At 41.1% G+C, this 16,703-nt stretch overlaps 1 protein-coding gene across 14 annotated transcripts in view; it reads right to left on the minus strand.

Moving 5' to 3' along the window:
• Nucleotides 1–16,703, minus strand: part of LOC137435086 (uncharacterized) — a 254,059-nt gene that overhangs the window by 31,554 nt on the left and 205,802 nt on the right. For all 14 annotated transcript variants that reach the window (XM_068128534.2, XM_068128527.2, XM_078784665.1 and 11 more), the window contains 6 exons: nucleotides 15,806–15,949; nucleotides 15,572–15,691; nucleotides 13,080–13,261; nucleotides 11,745–11,808; nucleotides 9,465–9,539; nucleotides 968–1,075 (listed from right to left, as the gene is read on the minus strand). In XM_068128534.2, coding sequence (XP_067984635.2) covers nucleotides 968–1,075; nucleotides 9,465–9,539; nucleotides 11,745–11,808; nucleotides 13,080–13,261; nucleotides 15,572–15,691; nucleotides 15,806–15,949 — 693 coding nt within the window. The remainder of the gene's footprint in view (nucleotides 1–967; nucleotides 1,076–9,464; nucleotides 9,540–11,744; nucleotides 11,809–13,079; nucleotides 13,262–15,571; nucleotides 15,692–15,805; nucleotides 15,950–16,703) is intronic.

Raw genomic sequence — 16,703 nt, forward strand, 5'->3', positions numbered from 1 at the left:
ATATGGCCTATGTTGACCTTTTGGCCTATGTTGACCTCAAAAATAGTTGGTTGGTTTCAGTAAACTGATATGAAAATCCTTTTCAAAGTTCAAGTCAATCGGATGAATATTGAGGATTTTAGAAATTCTGAAAAAGTGGTTAACCTTTGGCCTATGTTGACCTTATGGCCTATGTTGATCTCAAAAATAGTCGGTGGCTGAATTCAGTTAGCTGATATGAAAATCCTATTCAAATTCCAAGTAAATTGGATGAAAATTGAGGATTTTAGAAATTTGAAAAACGTGGTTGACCTTTGGCCTATGCTGACCTTGTGACCTATGTTGAGTTCAAAATAGTTGTTGGTTGAATTCAGTTAGCTGATATGTAAATCCTATTCAAATTTCAAGTGAATCGGATGAAAATTGAGGAGAATTTTTTTTTTAACTTGTGCAAATGTGTGCAAAGATGTGTGCAAAGCCTACGCTGATCTCAAAAATAGTTGGTGGTTGAATTCAGTTAGCTGATATGTAAATCCTATTCAAATTTCAAGTCAATCGGATGAAAATTGAGGATTTTAGGAATTCGAAAAAAGTGGTTGACCTTTGGCCTATGTTGACCTTTTGACCTCAAAAATACATAGGATTTTGTCGGACCACGAACTCTACCATTTGGTGAAGTTTCGTGAAGATCGGTTTAAAATTGTGACCTGTAGGCAAGTATAAGTGAGTGGACAGACAAACACACACATAAACCGGAGTGATCAACATACTTGCAAAAAATTTTTTTTTGCCAAGTAGCAAACAAACGGACTCAAATGCAATATCCTCTCCTCAGGCGAGGGTAATAATATTGTGGCATATGGATATAACATCATGTAAATGACTAAATGGCCTATTCTGTCTAACCTTTTAGTATTCCATCTTTGACAGTCCATATTCACCCCAACCAAGTTCTTCCTCATTTGGTCCCAAATGCTGAACAACTCACCTGGAGTTCCTGGAGAGCCATCTCGACCTTTGTTCCCCTTAGATCCATCCTCACCCATATTGCCATCCATCCCTCTCTTGCCCGGTATTCCCCGATATCCTTGCTCTCCTGAGGTTATAGTAAGGGCATTTTATGAGATATTTCACAAATCTGTTAACTAAATTGTTACCAAAAAAATTCTTCACCAATATGTTTGTAAAGGTGTGTAATAACATGTGTTAAAATGTTGAAGTTCAACCCCCATGGGAAACCCAGAAAAAAGCTGTTGAATTCGGGTACCGAAAAATTATTTTCGAGAATTTTTTTTTTTTAATCGGCCCTTAAGTAACTTATGAGGGGTCAAATAAGGGTTTTTCATGATTCTGAGTTGATTGTTAACATTTATATTTTCACTTTTACATTTACACACAAAGTAGCTTTTATTTCACATACATGTATAATACTCAAGAGTTATTTCTCATTCACAATGTCAGAAGTTTCAACAGTCATTGTCTATGTCTTCTTCAGACTCAACAACATCATGACTGCAGTTTCTGCATGTAATGCCATTACAGACTCCACAGGCCGAGATGCACGTGACCCCATTCTTCTTGCAGCTGCATCGCCGGTTGCTGCAATCTCCATGACAATTACAGCTCGTGAACTGCAATAGCTCCTCAGGAGCCGTGGGGTCCAGTGTTGGAACTGGCTCATACCCATGCACACCTATTGTCCATCCATAGTCACTGGGGTTCAGAGACATGCTCTGTAGAAGGATCCAGTCCCGGGTCTGCAGGTAGGCACGGAGTGAATGTTGTGCAGCTGCACCCTCTGTTGGAGGTAGAGTCTCTGGTTTGATCACTCCTGCCGCTGCCTTCCTTGAGATGTGAAGCATCTTGGTAACAATGCAGGACAGATGCCCATTGTGGTCTGCAAGTCGCTCGGTTCTGATAAAGACCTTGATCACATCTACCATGTGGTGGTACTCCACCCAGAGTGCAGGTGTTCTTCCTCCTTTTGCGAGTCGTTTGAAGGTTTCTTCAAACCTTTGCTCAAACACTGGCACTACTGGGTCTGGGTGTCTGGCTCCCATCTTCCCATCAGCCACCTTCTCCATGAAGGTCTTCATGTCACCACGCTCCTCCTCAGTGAAGGCAAGTTTCATGATGTGTTGATAGATGGCTGCATCGATGAGGAGGTGAACACGGATTGCCTTGTCAAAACATCCTCCATCCATGATGGGATCATCATCCCATCATCCCATCATCATCATGATCAAATCATCCCATTGATCCAAGATAAGACTTCAGCAGGTGAAAACCACCCAACCTTGGAATGACGGGTAGATTTGCCTGCTTTATTATATTCACAGCCTTCAGCCAAATCGGAAGATCAAAGGTCACTATAGCGACCCCAGCGCGCCGTATGCACTCTTTCAGAGTGGTGAAGATGGTGTTGAGGTCATTAGGGTCTCCTTCAATAACTGGGAGGAACTCGATCTGTGTGCTCTGCTTTGCATCATTAGTATGGATTCTCTTCATCCAGCCATTCCAGTTGGAGTGTGGGAACTCAGGATCGTTGGCTTTGATCACCCACCCCGCTGCCCAGAGTGTGTCACCTGGAGTGAGGAGTGGCTGATCATGAGCCAGGGAGGAGGAAAGCTCAGCGAGGGGGAGAAACATGATCGCGTTCGTTCCTATCTGTTTCCTGTTCGTAAATGGAATAATCTTTACTTCAGTTCCTCTCAGGATCTTAGCTTTGTCGAATGCCTTCAACTTCACCCGGGGGAAAGCTGCTGTTGTCTGTGGATCTGGCAAAGGTGGTGCCGGAGAGGTGACTTCGATCCAACCCATTGAGTGAAAGGGAGTGTTTCCGTGAATAGAGACAATGTTTAAATCTATATCGTCTCCAACAAACTGAGTGACTGCATTGTTTGTTTCCCCAACCTCCATAAAGACCACCTGATCATTACTTGACAATTCACTTTCACTGGCTGGCACTTTGGCTGTCATCACTGATTGATCCTCAAGCGCAGCATCAACCGCAACCTCATCATTGATCTGTTCATCGGTTTCCTCCACAATGGTGTCAAGAGTGCCAGAAGTATCTGGAACATCATCTCCACTCCTACTATTAAGGAAGCAGTATTTGTAGTTTTGTGTCTCCGTGTAAGACTCAGTGTATCCCAGCCGGTGGAACTTGTTGAGCATCCATTTTGACCCAAATCTATGATCAAGTTGTATGGCAAGCCCCATTTGGTGTGGCAATACTCCAGACCGAGGTCGACAGGCCTTAATAAAATTCTGCCCCCAAACGGCAACTCTTTCGTCTGTCTTGACAATCGGTCTCAAGAACATCTGAAGGCTTGCAGGAACAAGTGTCAGCTGACTATCGATGTCAGTCATACTGTGTGTGGTGGGGTATGACTTTGGACCTAAATCAATCAAGGCAATATCATTGGATATGAACTTGAGTGCCGTCTTTATGATCTGAGTCTTCTCATCTCCATGGTCAAGATTAGCATGATGTCCTCGCAGAATATTGTCGGTGCCATCTTTGAGACAGAGTACATCTGCCCTTCTTTCCTGTGTTGTGAAATACAAGGTGTCTTCGTATTTCTCTAAAAGTTTTATCTTTAGCCAATGCTTTGAATAAGAAAGGCTCTTCTCTGGTGACTGATCAAACTCCTGCAGCTTTTCATGGACTTGGTCCATGTTCATTACCCCATGCTCTAATTCTGAGTCTAACCATTCGCAGAATTCAATAAAAACTGCCTCTCGCTCCTCAGTCCTCATCAATACTCCTCTGTCCTCTCTTCCTTTTTCCTTCCTCATCAGTCTTGGACAAACTGTCACCTCTCGCAAACATAAGTTTGCATCGCAAATGGTACAGTGTTTCTTCTGCTACCAAGTCGTTGATCCCTTCCAGGCGTCCAGTGACTTCAGTGCCCCAGTCATCCCCGCGACTCCGTGCTGTCTTCAGCAAGCTTGCCTTCAGTGTATCTGCAGTCAAATTATCTGGCACTCTGTATTTCTTTCTAGCTTGTGCTGGATTATTTTTGTAGAGCTGGGCTGGTTGGTTGCAAAGAATGCATACATCCTTATACAGGAGGTCAACTGACTGTGATCTTCTCGAACTGCAGCCAGTTGATGAACTGAACTCACAAGTAGTGCGTCTTCTCTTCAACTTTGATGACTCTTTCTCTGCCTTTGATGCTTGAGCTGACTTCTTGGTGGTTGCAACAAAGTTGTTGTACAGATCATTTTTACACTTCTGGTGGTACCTCCGTTTTCCTTCCTTTTGAGGCTCCTTCATACGTTCCACAACAGTAACATTTTCGACAGTTTCTGCTTGTTTCAATAAAGTTGAGTATCCCTTTGGAGTTGCCTGTATGAGCCTTTCAGCTGGTGTATCCGAGCGTGCACAGATGAAGCAATTGAGCACAGGTGGAGTAACGTCTTCATCCATATTGCTAGACTCCATGTCCTGCAAAGTAGAAAATGAGATATATTTAGAAATTATTTTTCCACAAAGGAGTGTCTGTGGTGAAATATAAGTGTTAACAATCAACTCAGAATCATGAAAAACCCTTATTTGACCCCTCATAAGTTACTTAAGGGCCGATTAAAAAAAATAAAAATTCTCGAAAATAATTTTTCGGTACCCGAATTCAACAGCTTTTTTTCTGGGTTTCCCACGGGAGTTGACCTTCAACATTTTAACACATGTTTTAACACACACACCTTTACAAACATATTGGTGAAGAAATTTTTTGGTAACAATTTAGTTAACAGATTTTCATATGTTTCCCTTACTATTAGTGCAAAAGATAGACATTATGTGCAGCACATCTTAAACACCAGTTCCATACTATTAACAGCACCAGTTTTATTTTATCATACTATCAAGAAAGATAACTCAAAACAAACTTGACTGTGTAATACAAATATTATTATTATTATTGTATTAATTTTTTAAAATAATTTATAAAAAAAATAACAGCAACAAAAAGAAAACAATATCAAAAAAAAATTTTTTTATAACAATATAACAATTTATCAGTAGCATGTTCATGCACTTTTGAGCTGTCTCTTTTTGCCTTTCATTATGGGCAAACTGAAACAAAACAAAAACTGTCTGTTTACATTTATCGACTTCCGTCAAGACATGTCCGATTTCTGGTAACATTCATGATCAGATTTCTCCATACATCCATACCGTGCACTGCTACCCGAAACTCTTGTAGGGAAAGCTTGGTTGCCACCTTTTCATTTCCCCATCCATCCAGCACATACAAGGCTTGCGTCTTCCTCTTCTTTCCATAACCTAGCAAGGTTGATTTCTGCAGACTTTTGTTTTCTGCACGCATGACATGATGTGTGCAAAGCATGACATTTTCTGGTTTATCATCAACACTTCTGATGTACATGGTGGTCTAATTTCTTCAAGCACCGATTTGTTGGTTCTTCTTGCAGTCCATGGAATAATTAACTTCGGTCTCCAAAACCAGATTAAAAAATTGTCTTCTTCCTTTCTTTCTTCTTCACTGTCCACGACTCACATCCAGACGTTGCAACTGGAAATACCAGATTATTCACCATCCGCCTCTTGGTTTGTTTTGTTACATCTTTGTCTTTCCAGATATTTCCAGATCTTTGTCTTTGCTGATCAATTATCCTTGCTCGGATAATTGTCCCCCGTCGGACCGCGGAGCGAAAGGGGCACAATCGTTTTCCCCTCCGTCCGTGTGTGCGTGCGTGCGTCCGTGCGTGCGTCCGTGCGTGCGTAAGCGAAGGACCGAATTCTAATTTGGTGTGTGGGTGCAACTCGGCATATGGAAGAACCCTATTGAAAATTAGGTCGCCACGTCAAAATCCAGGATGGCCGCCGCCATGTATGTCTGACGCCATGTATGTCTGACGCCATGTATGTCTGAAACTTGTGAGCGGAATATCTTGAAAAATAAGCGAAGTACCAACTTCTAATCTGGTGTGTGGGTGTATCTAGGCACAAGGACGAAGGCTATTGAAAATTGGGTCGCCACGTCAAAACCCAAGATGGCCGCCTTGCGTCTTCCACTTTGTCAACTCACATCACTTCAACGACGGGGTACCTAGGCATAACGCTTGTTCTTGATAGGGTTCACCACCATCTGCTTGAGCAACAGTGCCCAGAGCAGTCTGGCTTTACACCAAAGAGGTTACCACACATTTCAACACTTGTACTCGCTGGATAATGTGGAGGATGTGGAGAGATATAGCTGTGGTGAATCATTTGGGAATGTCAGGATCTCTGACCTTGATTTCACAGATGATGCAGATTTCACAGATTCTCCACCTGGAAGGTAAATATAACCGAAGGCAAGGGAAGAAAACAACATCTGGCCAACCTCAAGTGTGATCTCTGGAGTATGCTCCCCTCCATCAATTTTTTCACTCCGGGGCTCTGGGCATCCTTACGGGGGACCCTCGAGGCACTGAATGAGGAGTTGAAGCCACTGGGTTATGGGTCGCCTGGATCAAGACTACAATCCAGGCTTTCCATGACATCTTTGATGCTACACTCTTTTCTGTTCCTGTCTGTGGTGAGGATGTTGAGATCACAGAGAGATTCACTTACCTTGGCAGTGACATTCACATTTCCCACATGTTGAGCTAGAAGTGGCCCAGCTAACACAACACCGTTGGGCCAACGTTGGCATTTGGTCAATTGGTCGCAAGCGCATTGTTGACATCAGGGTGACGTTGTTTATTGGTTGCAAACGCAACAACTATTTTTCAATGTTGGAACAACGTTGTTTATCAGTTGCATACGCGACGTCTATTTTTCAACATTGGCCCAACATTGTTTATTCATTGCAAATGCAACGTCTATTTTCCAACGTTGGACTAACGTTGTCTATTGGTTGCAATTGCGACATCTATTTACCAACGTTGGCCTGACGTTGTCTATTGATTGCAAACGCGACGTCTACAGTGCATTCAGAAAGTATTCAGACCCCTTCACCTTTTTCACATTATGTTATGTTGCAGCCTTATGCTGAAATCGTTTAAATTCATTTTTTCCCTCATCAATCTGCACTCAATACCCCAGAATGACAAAGAGAAAACAGGATTTTAGAAAGTTTTGCAAATTTATTAAAAAGAAAAAACTGAAATATCACATTGACATAAGTATTCATACCCTTTGCTATGACACTTGAAATTTTGCTCAGGTGCCGCCCATTTCTCTTGATCATCTTTGTGATGTTTCTACACCTTGATTGGAGTCCACCTGTGGTAAATTCAATTGATTGGACATGATTTGGAAAGGCACACACCTGTCTATATAAGGTCTCACAGCTGACAATGCATATCAGAGCAAAAACCAAGCCATGAGGTCGAAGGAACTGCCTGCAGAGCTCAGAGACAGGATTGTGTCGAGGCACAGATCTGGGGAAGCCTACAAAAAAATTCTGCTGCTTTGAAGGTTCCCAAGAGCACAGTGGCCTCCATAATTCTTAAATGGAAGAAGTTTGGAACAACCAGGACTCTTCCTAGAGCTGGCCTCCCGGCCAAACTGAACAATCGGGGGAGAAGGGCCTTGGTAAGAGAGGTGACCAGGAACCCGATGGTCACTCTGGCTGAGCTCCAGAGATCCTGTGTGGAGATGGGAGAAACTTCCAGAAGGACAACCATCACTGAAACACTCCACCGATCTGGGTTTTATGGCAGAGTGGCCAGACGGAAGCCAAACAGTTCAATCTTGGATTTATGAGACCACATAATCTTGTTTCTCACAGTCTGAGAGTCCTTTCGGTGCTTTTTTGCAAACTCCAAGCGGGCTTTCATGTGTCCTTCATTGAGGAGAGGCTTCCGTCTGGCCACTCTGCCATAAAGCCCAGATCGGTGGAGTGATGCAGTGATGGTTGTCCTTCTGGAAGTTTCTCCCATCTCCACACAGGATCTCTGGAGCTCAGCCAGAGTGACCATCGGGTTCTTGGTCACCTCTCTTACCAAAGCCCTTCTCCGCCGATTGGTCAGTTTGGCCGGGCGGCCAGCTCTAGGAAGAGTCCTGGTTGTTCCAAACTTCTTCCATTTAAAAATTATGGAGGCCACTGTGCTCTTGGGAACCTTCAATGCAGCAGAATTTTTTTGTAGGCTTCCCCAGATCTGTGCCTCGACACAATCCTGTTTCTGAGCTCTGCAGGCAGTTCCTTCGACCTCATGGCTTGGTTTTTGCTCTGACATGCATTGTCAGCTGTGAGACCTTATATAGACAGGTGTGTGCCTTTCCAAATCATGTCCAATCAATTGAATTTACCACAGGTGGACTTCAATCAAGGTGTAGAAACATCACAAAGAAGATCAAGAGAAATGGGAGGCACCTGAGCTAAATTTAAAGTGTCATAGCAAAGGGTATGAATACTTATGTCAATGTGATATTTCAGTTTTTTCTTTTTAATAAATTTGCAAAACTTTCTAAAATCCTGTTTTCTCTTTGTCATTATGGGGTATTAAGTGTGGATTGATGAGGGAAAAAATGAATTTAAACGATTTCAGCATAAGACTGCAACATAACAAAATGTGAAAAAAGTGAAGGGGTCTGAATACTTTCTGAATGCACTGTATTTACCAACGTTGGACCAACGTTGTTTATTGGTTGTTGTAAATGCAAATCCAAACCGAATTAGTTTATAGGTATAGGTTTGGCTGGATAGTAGAAAACGACCAAAAAAAAATCTAATTTTTCAATGAAAATTTTGAAAAAACAAGATGCAGTACACAAAGGGTTAATGAGTGTTATTTGATGTGAAATCCTCCACAGATGACTGACTCGTGGGTACCTTCATGGGTTTACAAGTTTGTTGTCACCCTAACTTGCTGATTTCAGTGTTTCCTCAACTTCTCTTTCTTTCCTTTTCTGTTTGTTAATCCCATTGCTGGTTGTACCCACTTATTGCCTCACTACCCAACTGTCAATTTAACCTTGCTCTTCCATTAGCCTCCGCTCTTGTAGAAAATAAATGAATAAACAGGCTTTTCGGCGAGTGTAAAGTGTAGACATTGAGCATTGTTATATATATTATCTTAAAAAGTGAACATGTGATGATATTTTGCTTTATCATCCAGGAAGTTGTTTGATAAATAAATAAAATTCAGTATTAGTGCACAATCCATTATTGAAAGATATGAACAATTTTAAATTTAAATAATAATTAGCATAATAATTTGTTGTTCAGCTACCAGGAGTCCTAACAATATGAAGTCCCTTTGATACAAGAAGCATATAAACTACATTTTTGAATTGGTTAAAATATAGTACTGTTGTTAAGGAATGCATGACCCAGAACAAATTCAAAATTCCTGCCATCTTCAGTCAAACGTCAGGCCTGGGCAGCGGTTTAGGAAAGACTTGGGCCAAAAACCTCCTCCAGCCAACCCCATGATGTGGTGTCAATTATGGCCTTTAAAAGTAGTAGTAGTAGTAGTTGTATAGTAGTAGTAGTGGTGACAACCAATGCATGCGGTGCACTCACCTGGTGGTCCACGATCACCTGTGTCTCCCTTTGGACCTGGTGGGCCCGTCAAGCCGTGGCTGTCACCCTGTTCACCTGCAATCGATGAAATCAAGCAGCACTACTTGCATTTCATTGATCACCTACATTTTGTACAATATATGATAAACAAGACGCCACACAATCAGTGTCCTCTATCTTCACGTTTGTAATTCTACGTATATAAAGTACAGCAATGACTGGTTTTGTGGTATATTTGTTTGTTTTCATCAATCAATGGCTTCCTTCTGTTATCTGAGAAGTACAAAGGAAGATAGCTAACTCATATAACGAAGATGCTGCTTATACGCACAACACACATGCGATCACATTGGTTCCGATTCACCTTACTCTCAAAAGAATCTATATCTAAATAGCTGAACTGTGTTTGGATGGATGGACTATGTATGTATTAGTAAATTGGTAGGCGGACCATCGAAGGACCACCTTGCACTCATTGGCTAGACATCTGGCCAGACTCCACCCCCAATTAAAATCTTGCGCTGCCATTTTATGAAGCGGCACAGATCGGCTGGCCTCATGCTGTTGCCCTGGGTGTCCATGTTGGAACCCATCTGTGGATCGGTCCCATCGGCCGATGGGTCTGACCCGTTTGCGGATCCGCAGATGGGCGACCCATCTGTGGATGCACGAGAAATGACAATGCAGACCCATCGGCCGATGGGTCTGCGCCATCTGCGGATGTGTTGTTCACCTTGAAGGAATGTGTATGCATCAATGGTGGATGAGTATGTTTATTTGAACCTAAAAATATTATCTTATTTTTATCTTATCGACAAACGGTTATCGACAAACCACATGTCACGGACTGCTTTATAAACATTTATGACATCAATTGCTTATTTTTAGGTTCAAATAAACATACTCATCCACCATTGATGCATACACATTCCTTCAAGGTGAACAACACATCCGCAGATGGCGCAGACCCATCGGCCGATGGGTCTGCATTGTCATTTCTCGTGCATCCACAGATGGGTCAGACCCATCGGCCGATGGGACCGATCCACAGATGGGTTCCAACATCCATCCTTAGCCAAATGCAATTGAATTATCCCAGCTATACAACCACGATGTATTAAATATGCACATCTAAGCAGCACGCATGTTTTTGCTTCATATATGTACATCAGGTTATTTTATTTTTTTCGGGACCGAATGCGGCAGCGGTCTGTGGTATTATACACCGTCCAAATAAAGGGACATGTTTACTGGTGCAAAAAGTCTGGCTAAAACCGAAATTACTCACAAAAACCTTCATTTATTTTGCTGGTGTGAAAAGCATCATTAAACGGTGTCGATGTAAAGTGGTGTGTTGAGTTGAGTGGTGTGTTCGGCTGACATTAAGATGGCCTGGAGTTACGCACACTCGCCTCTCAGCTGTCTAGCCGGGGTTGCAACCCCAATCCAGCTGTGAACTCTCACCCCAGTCACCCGGGGTTTCACAGACAGAGTGATTAATTAATAAGCGATTAATGATCAACCGTTTCAAATCTCAGATCAGAAAAACCAAATCAGGTAGGTTTGAAAAATTCTGTGTTGTGTGCGGTAATTGAATGACATATGTAACTAGCCTGGCATGCAAAGTTGATGATTTTATCAATCCATCACCCCCCACCCTAATTAGGGCTGTCAGGATAGCTTGGAGATATGCGCACTCAACTTTAAGATGTCTATCCTGGGTTCAAATCTTGACTCGACTATAAACTGTCACTCATGTTTTTCCCATACAGGACGATGCATCAACGTCCAAATACCGTCCAACAATACTTCCACTATAAACAAATTCAGGTCCCTATGTTGTTCACATGTCACATGTGAACAGTCGTCATCGCCTATCGAATACAACCATGGTAATGATACCGCAACCTGATTAAAACAATGGAACCATGACAAAACTATTATTTGGCCTGAAATTCGAGAAAACTTGTTAAATGGGATTTTACAGCCTGGTGTTGTGTTCATGTAGGTCTAGCTGTCATTTCATAGACTAACTGGGCTGATGAATTGAAGCTCTATATTTTATCCAAAAACTATCAGTGACTTTCTTTCTGAGCTTTTGATTAGCCAAAGGTCCTCAACACCTAATTTGCCCATATTGTATTTTTTTTTTTAATCTGTAACAATAAGAAACACAATTGGAACTACAATGTAGAAACATCAAAAAACAATTATCTGGCTAACCTTACATGTTTGCTTTGCATATTTATTTAAAAATCCAAAACCTTTCCTCATTCTCACCTTTAGGACCAGCAACTCCATCCATCCCAGGCTGACCCTTTGGACCTTGGCGACCTGGGCTTCCCTGATCATCAAAAACATCAATTCAAACCAATATTATGACATGAATCCAACAAGGTTTCATGAAGTAGAATTCAAATGCATTGATAATACTTCCAATAGTCACAATTCTACCTTTACTATCATTCAATACAATTAAAAGGAAGCACAAAAGGAAGGTTTTGCAATTACTACAATATACAAATACAGTAGAACCTCTTTTATCCGGAATGGTGTAGAGTCCAGTGGTTCCCAACCTTTTCTATGCCCCACACCCCTAGGAAATATTTAATTGATGTTCGCACCCCCTACAAAAGTAATATCACATTTGAAGATGAAGAAGTCAAATTTTTGAACCACAAATTGAACCACATACAATACTGTGGGTGAACAAATTGAACTCCAAAAATAAGATTTTAACTTAGTGCATGAAATGCAAATATAAATTGAGCAATTAGATTCTAATTTATTCAGAAAAAAAATGAAACACTAAAATCAATCCCAATTGTGAACATAAAATTCAATGACTTCTATATTTTTGAACCACAAATTGAACGACATACAATACTGCGGGTGAACAAATTTAACTTAAAAAATAAGATTTTAACTCAGTGCATGAAATGCAAATATAAATTGAGCAATTAGATTTTAATTTATACAAAAAAATTTGAAACAGTAAAATCAATCCCAATTGTGAACATAAAATTCAATGACTTCTTTGTTCCTGCTTCTCTTTCATGATTTTGTCAAAACGTGGAACTTTCTTGCTGACTGCGATCCGCAGGTCTGCCTGTGGATTCAGGCAATTCCTAGATTTTGTCTTGATTGACAAAAGAGAACTGAATACAGATTCACACAAGTATGTCGTTGCAAATGGAATGAGGACACGGACTGCAATAATAAAGCCTTTCAACAAACCGCTCTAAAAACCCAATAAAACACCAACCTTTTTATGGATATTTTACAGGTGAGTTTAAAGGGTCCGAGCTTCTGCTAAAAATACCACTGACAACCTCAGAGAGTGCAAAATGAGTGCAAAGTTCGAAAAAAAATCTTCCATTTTAAACCCTGATTTATTTTCTGGATAATCTTCTGTTATTTGTTTGTCTGGATAAAAGAGGTATACTGCATATTAATTAAACACGTTTGCACAACATCAAATAAGTGGCTCTTCCATTAATGAAAATTTTTGGGGCTTTTTTCAGCCAAGGAAACAAAAAGTACTCATATACTGTCTATTATCTGGCTCATTTATGCAATGATTTATCATTGAGTTGTAATTATTAATCGATGCACCTGTTCTCCTGGCTTTCCGGATGAGCCAGCGACACCAGGGGATCCCGGAGAACCAGGGATCCCAGGACTTCCAGTTGTTCCAGGTTTACCAAGCGATCCTTTGTCTCCCTTGTCTGAACTAGGCTTTCCTGGTGGGCCTGGTCTGCCAGGGGAACGTGGTGATCCTGATTCACCTTTATCACCTGTAGAAGTCAGAGGTCAGGATGGAAGGGAAGGGGAGTTTTCCATGTTATTTATGCTTATATCTGACTTTATTTAGCTTGGAGTCTAACTTTTCTAACTGTCTAACTTGAACTTAAACTAACGGAAACTTCTAATTCTAACTGTTATGTCAATTTCCTCAGGTTACAATCTCCGCCACCGAATGTGGACAGAGGTTATGTTTTCATCCCTCTTTGTTTGTCTGTCTCTTTGTCTGTTTGTCTCTGAGCAGGATATCTCAAAAAGTTATTGACATATTCAAACGAAATTTTGTGCACAGGTTGGGTGTGTGACCAGGACGAATTTATTTGATTTTGGTGAATATCCAGATACAGACCCAAGGATACATTCCACACTGCACAGGTAGACAATCATTCTAGCTGTGGTTTTTCTTGTAACTGCTTTTTACTTTCAAAATCGAAGATTTTTCAAGTATATTGGTTGGTCTTGTGCGTTATTCTGTCTGTCTGTTTGTCTGTCTGTCTGTTAATCACAATTCTAGGTCACAATTCTAAACTGATATTCATGAAACTTCACCAAATTGTAGAGTTGATCATAAGGAATAAGCCTTTTGATTTTGAGGTCGAATTTCTAAAATTGTCATTTTTCATTCGACTGACTTTAAAGATGAACAGCATTTGCATATTGAGTCACGAAATTTGGAAACCATCTATTTTTTATGTCAACAGGTCAAAGGTCAACTGAAGGTCAAACTCATAAAATCATCAATTTTCATCCAAAGCATCTCAACTTTTCATCTTACTATAATTCACCAAATGTCCGTCCGTCTGTCTGTCTGTCCGTCCGTCTGTCTGTCTGTCCGTCCGTTCGATGGTACCGCAAAAACGGCTGAATCGATCGCAGCGATATTTTGGATGGGTAATCCTGGGATCTCCTGGAGTAAAATAGGGTGTATTGTTTTTCCAATTTCAGCTTTGGCCTCCAGCATTTTCAGGTTTGGACTCCCGCATAACGTTATTTTCCCGGGTGCCGCACAAACGGCTGCACTGATCACTGCACGGCTGCATCGATCGGCTGCACCGATCGGACTCGGTGACCTCGGACAAAGATCTTTTATAAGGACATGGGTTGAATCCCTGCTTGAGAGAATGACAACCCCCTCCCCGCCATCACGGTCGTCTCTCCAACTCACAATCCCACGAGATATGCGGAAAGGACGACCCAAAACCAATCATCTTCTTTTTGATTCGTATATAAACATCATTAAAAATAAATAATGACCTCGGCCAAAGTTCAAACGACGTGGGTTTAATCTCTTCATGAGAGAATTCTACATAGCTATTTGGACAGTGTATAAGCTAACAGATCACTGTCTCCATCGATCTTGCCAAGGCCGTAACACCTATCGGCTCAAAATCCTTTTAACTGTTGACTCGGTAGTTTTTACAATGAAGGAAACATTAACAATGTTGTTAAAAGTTTATTTTGTGATTAATTTGTGATTGGAGTTATGTTGTTTGGAATGAAAAAAGAGATATCGAGTTCAAGTGAATGACGACATGCTGTGATTGTTTCTACTTTCTGAACGTGAACTTCGCGGATCGCCATATGCAGATTCGCCACGGACCCACGATCAATGTTTCTATACGTGAACGTACCCGTTTGTTTGCGAACGGGTATGTTTTTCATGGAAGTCCTTCACGAACTTGCTGTCCATGTCTGACGTCTGACGTGCGACTGAGGGTGCTACAGGAATGTGGAATTTATTGGTTTCATGCTTTAGCATTCGCCGTATCTGCATTGTCTGTTTGCTTCTGGCCTCCCACCCGTGCGTAGCACGGGTATCTCACAAGTCCTATTAACTTGAAAATTAAACAGCAATTAGATAGTGCATCACTGAATTGGGAAAGCAACTATTTTTGAGCTGAAAAGGTCAAAGGTCAATTCAAGGTCAAACTTCTAAAATCATAAATTTTCATCAAAAAAATTATCAATTTTCATCCGATTGACCCGAGCTTTGATTAAGATCATCAATTTAGATCTTAATGAAATGGACAATTTGATGGATCCATGGCAACTTCTTTTTTGTTGGGGGTGGATTTTGCAAGTATCGCGCTCTGCATGACATTTTCTTGTTTTGTTTGTTCATTTACTTTTGGATATCTTGTTTACTCTGTAGGTGGCAGGGTATGTTGAGGAGAAAGGAGAGAGGATTAGGGAGGGGAAAGTGGACATGGGTTAGGGATGCTCTGGTAAATTTGACAATGTGAAGGTAGATTAAAAAAAAATTGCAAAAAGAAAAAAGAAAAAGCAACACAAATATAAATCACCTTTCCTCCCACGAGGACGTAAAAGACCTTTCCTGCCTCTTTGGCCTGGCTCCCCTTTGGGAATGTTGTCAATGGTAAGCTTGATTGGAGCTCCAGGTTGACCCGGTAGCCCTTGGACACCTAAATGGTGGGTATGGTGAGAGGATACATCAAAAAAGAGCTTCAGAAAAAAGAAATAACAAAGGAAGTGATGGTCAATGAAGCATTTAATTATTAAATTTCATCCTTACTCACCCTTGGGCCCCATGTTACCAACTTCCCCTGGTCGTCCTTTCGGACCCTGGTCTCCAGTCACTCCGGACAAACCATTCTGACCTTTCAGACCTTGACCTCCTGGTTTACCAGTGGGACCAGACGTCCCGGCATCACCCTTAGACCCTGAAACCAGATAGCATGACAATGTGAAGGGAAGGATAAACTCAGCAACAAAGCAGGAAAGGGTCAGAACCAACAAGCAGAATAAGTAGAAGGTAGTTGTACAGGAGTGTGCAAGGTGTAAGTTTGATAATAATTGCATCAGAGTAAATGGGGTTTTTTGCATTCTGCTTGATAGATTAACTGAGGACTAAGTTAAACTATCGTGGTACCCGTCTCCGATGGGTTTGCGGATGTCTCACCTCGTTTGATCAATTTTTTGGAGTGTGTGTTGGTATAAACGGGAATTCACGATAAAGTGATGATGTAGGCCACGCCACATGGTACATTTTTCCCTTATAGACAATGGCGGTCCGCTCATAAGAAGAACTATGATTAGTGATTAAAACTGGCAATTTCATGTCAGATCGTTTTGCAAATGGCGTCATGAACAGTTTCAACATTTTGTTGTCAACATGACACTGACAATGTAAATGTTAGTAGAGGTTAAGCTGTCCTGATTACCTCCACAAAATCACGTGGGAACTTCCCCTACTCGGTATTAATGTATAAGAGGAGAAGAAGAAGATACCTGAACATATTTAAACTAAGAGTAGCTGTAAAAGTTAAAGCATCATATACAGTTGTAGTAGTCAATAAGTTATTGTCGGCTGGTTTCTAGAGATGCAAACCTTTTGATTTAGTCACACAAAATTCTTAATATTTTTTCCATCATAATATTAAACCTTTTTAGCTTAAATTAAATAAGATAGACCTT

The sequence above is a fragment of the Myxine glutinosa genome, chromosome 9, assembly GCF_964187855.1.
Source record: "Myxine glutinosa chromosome 9, kmMyxGlut1.1, whole genome shotgun sequence".
Taxonomy (NCBI): domain Eukaryota; kingdom Metazoa; phylum Chordata; class Myxini; order Myxiniformes; family Myxinidae; genus Myxine; species Myxine glutinosa.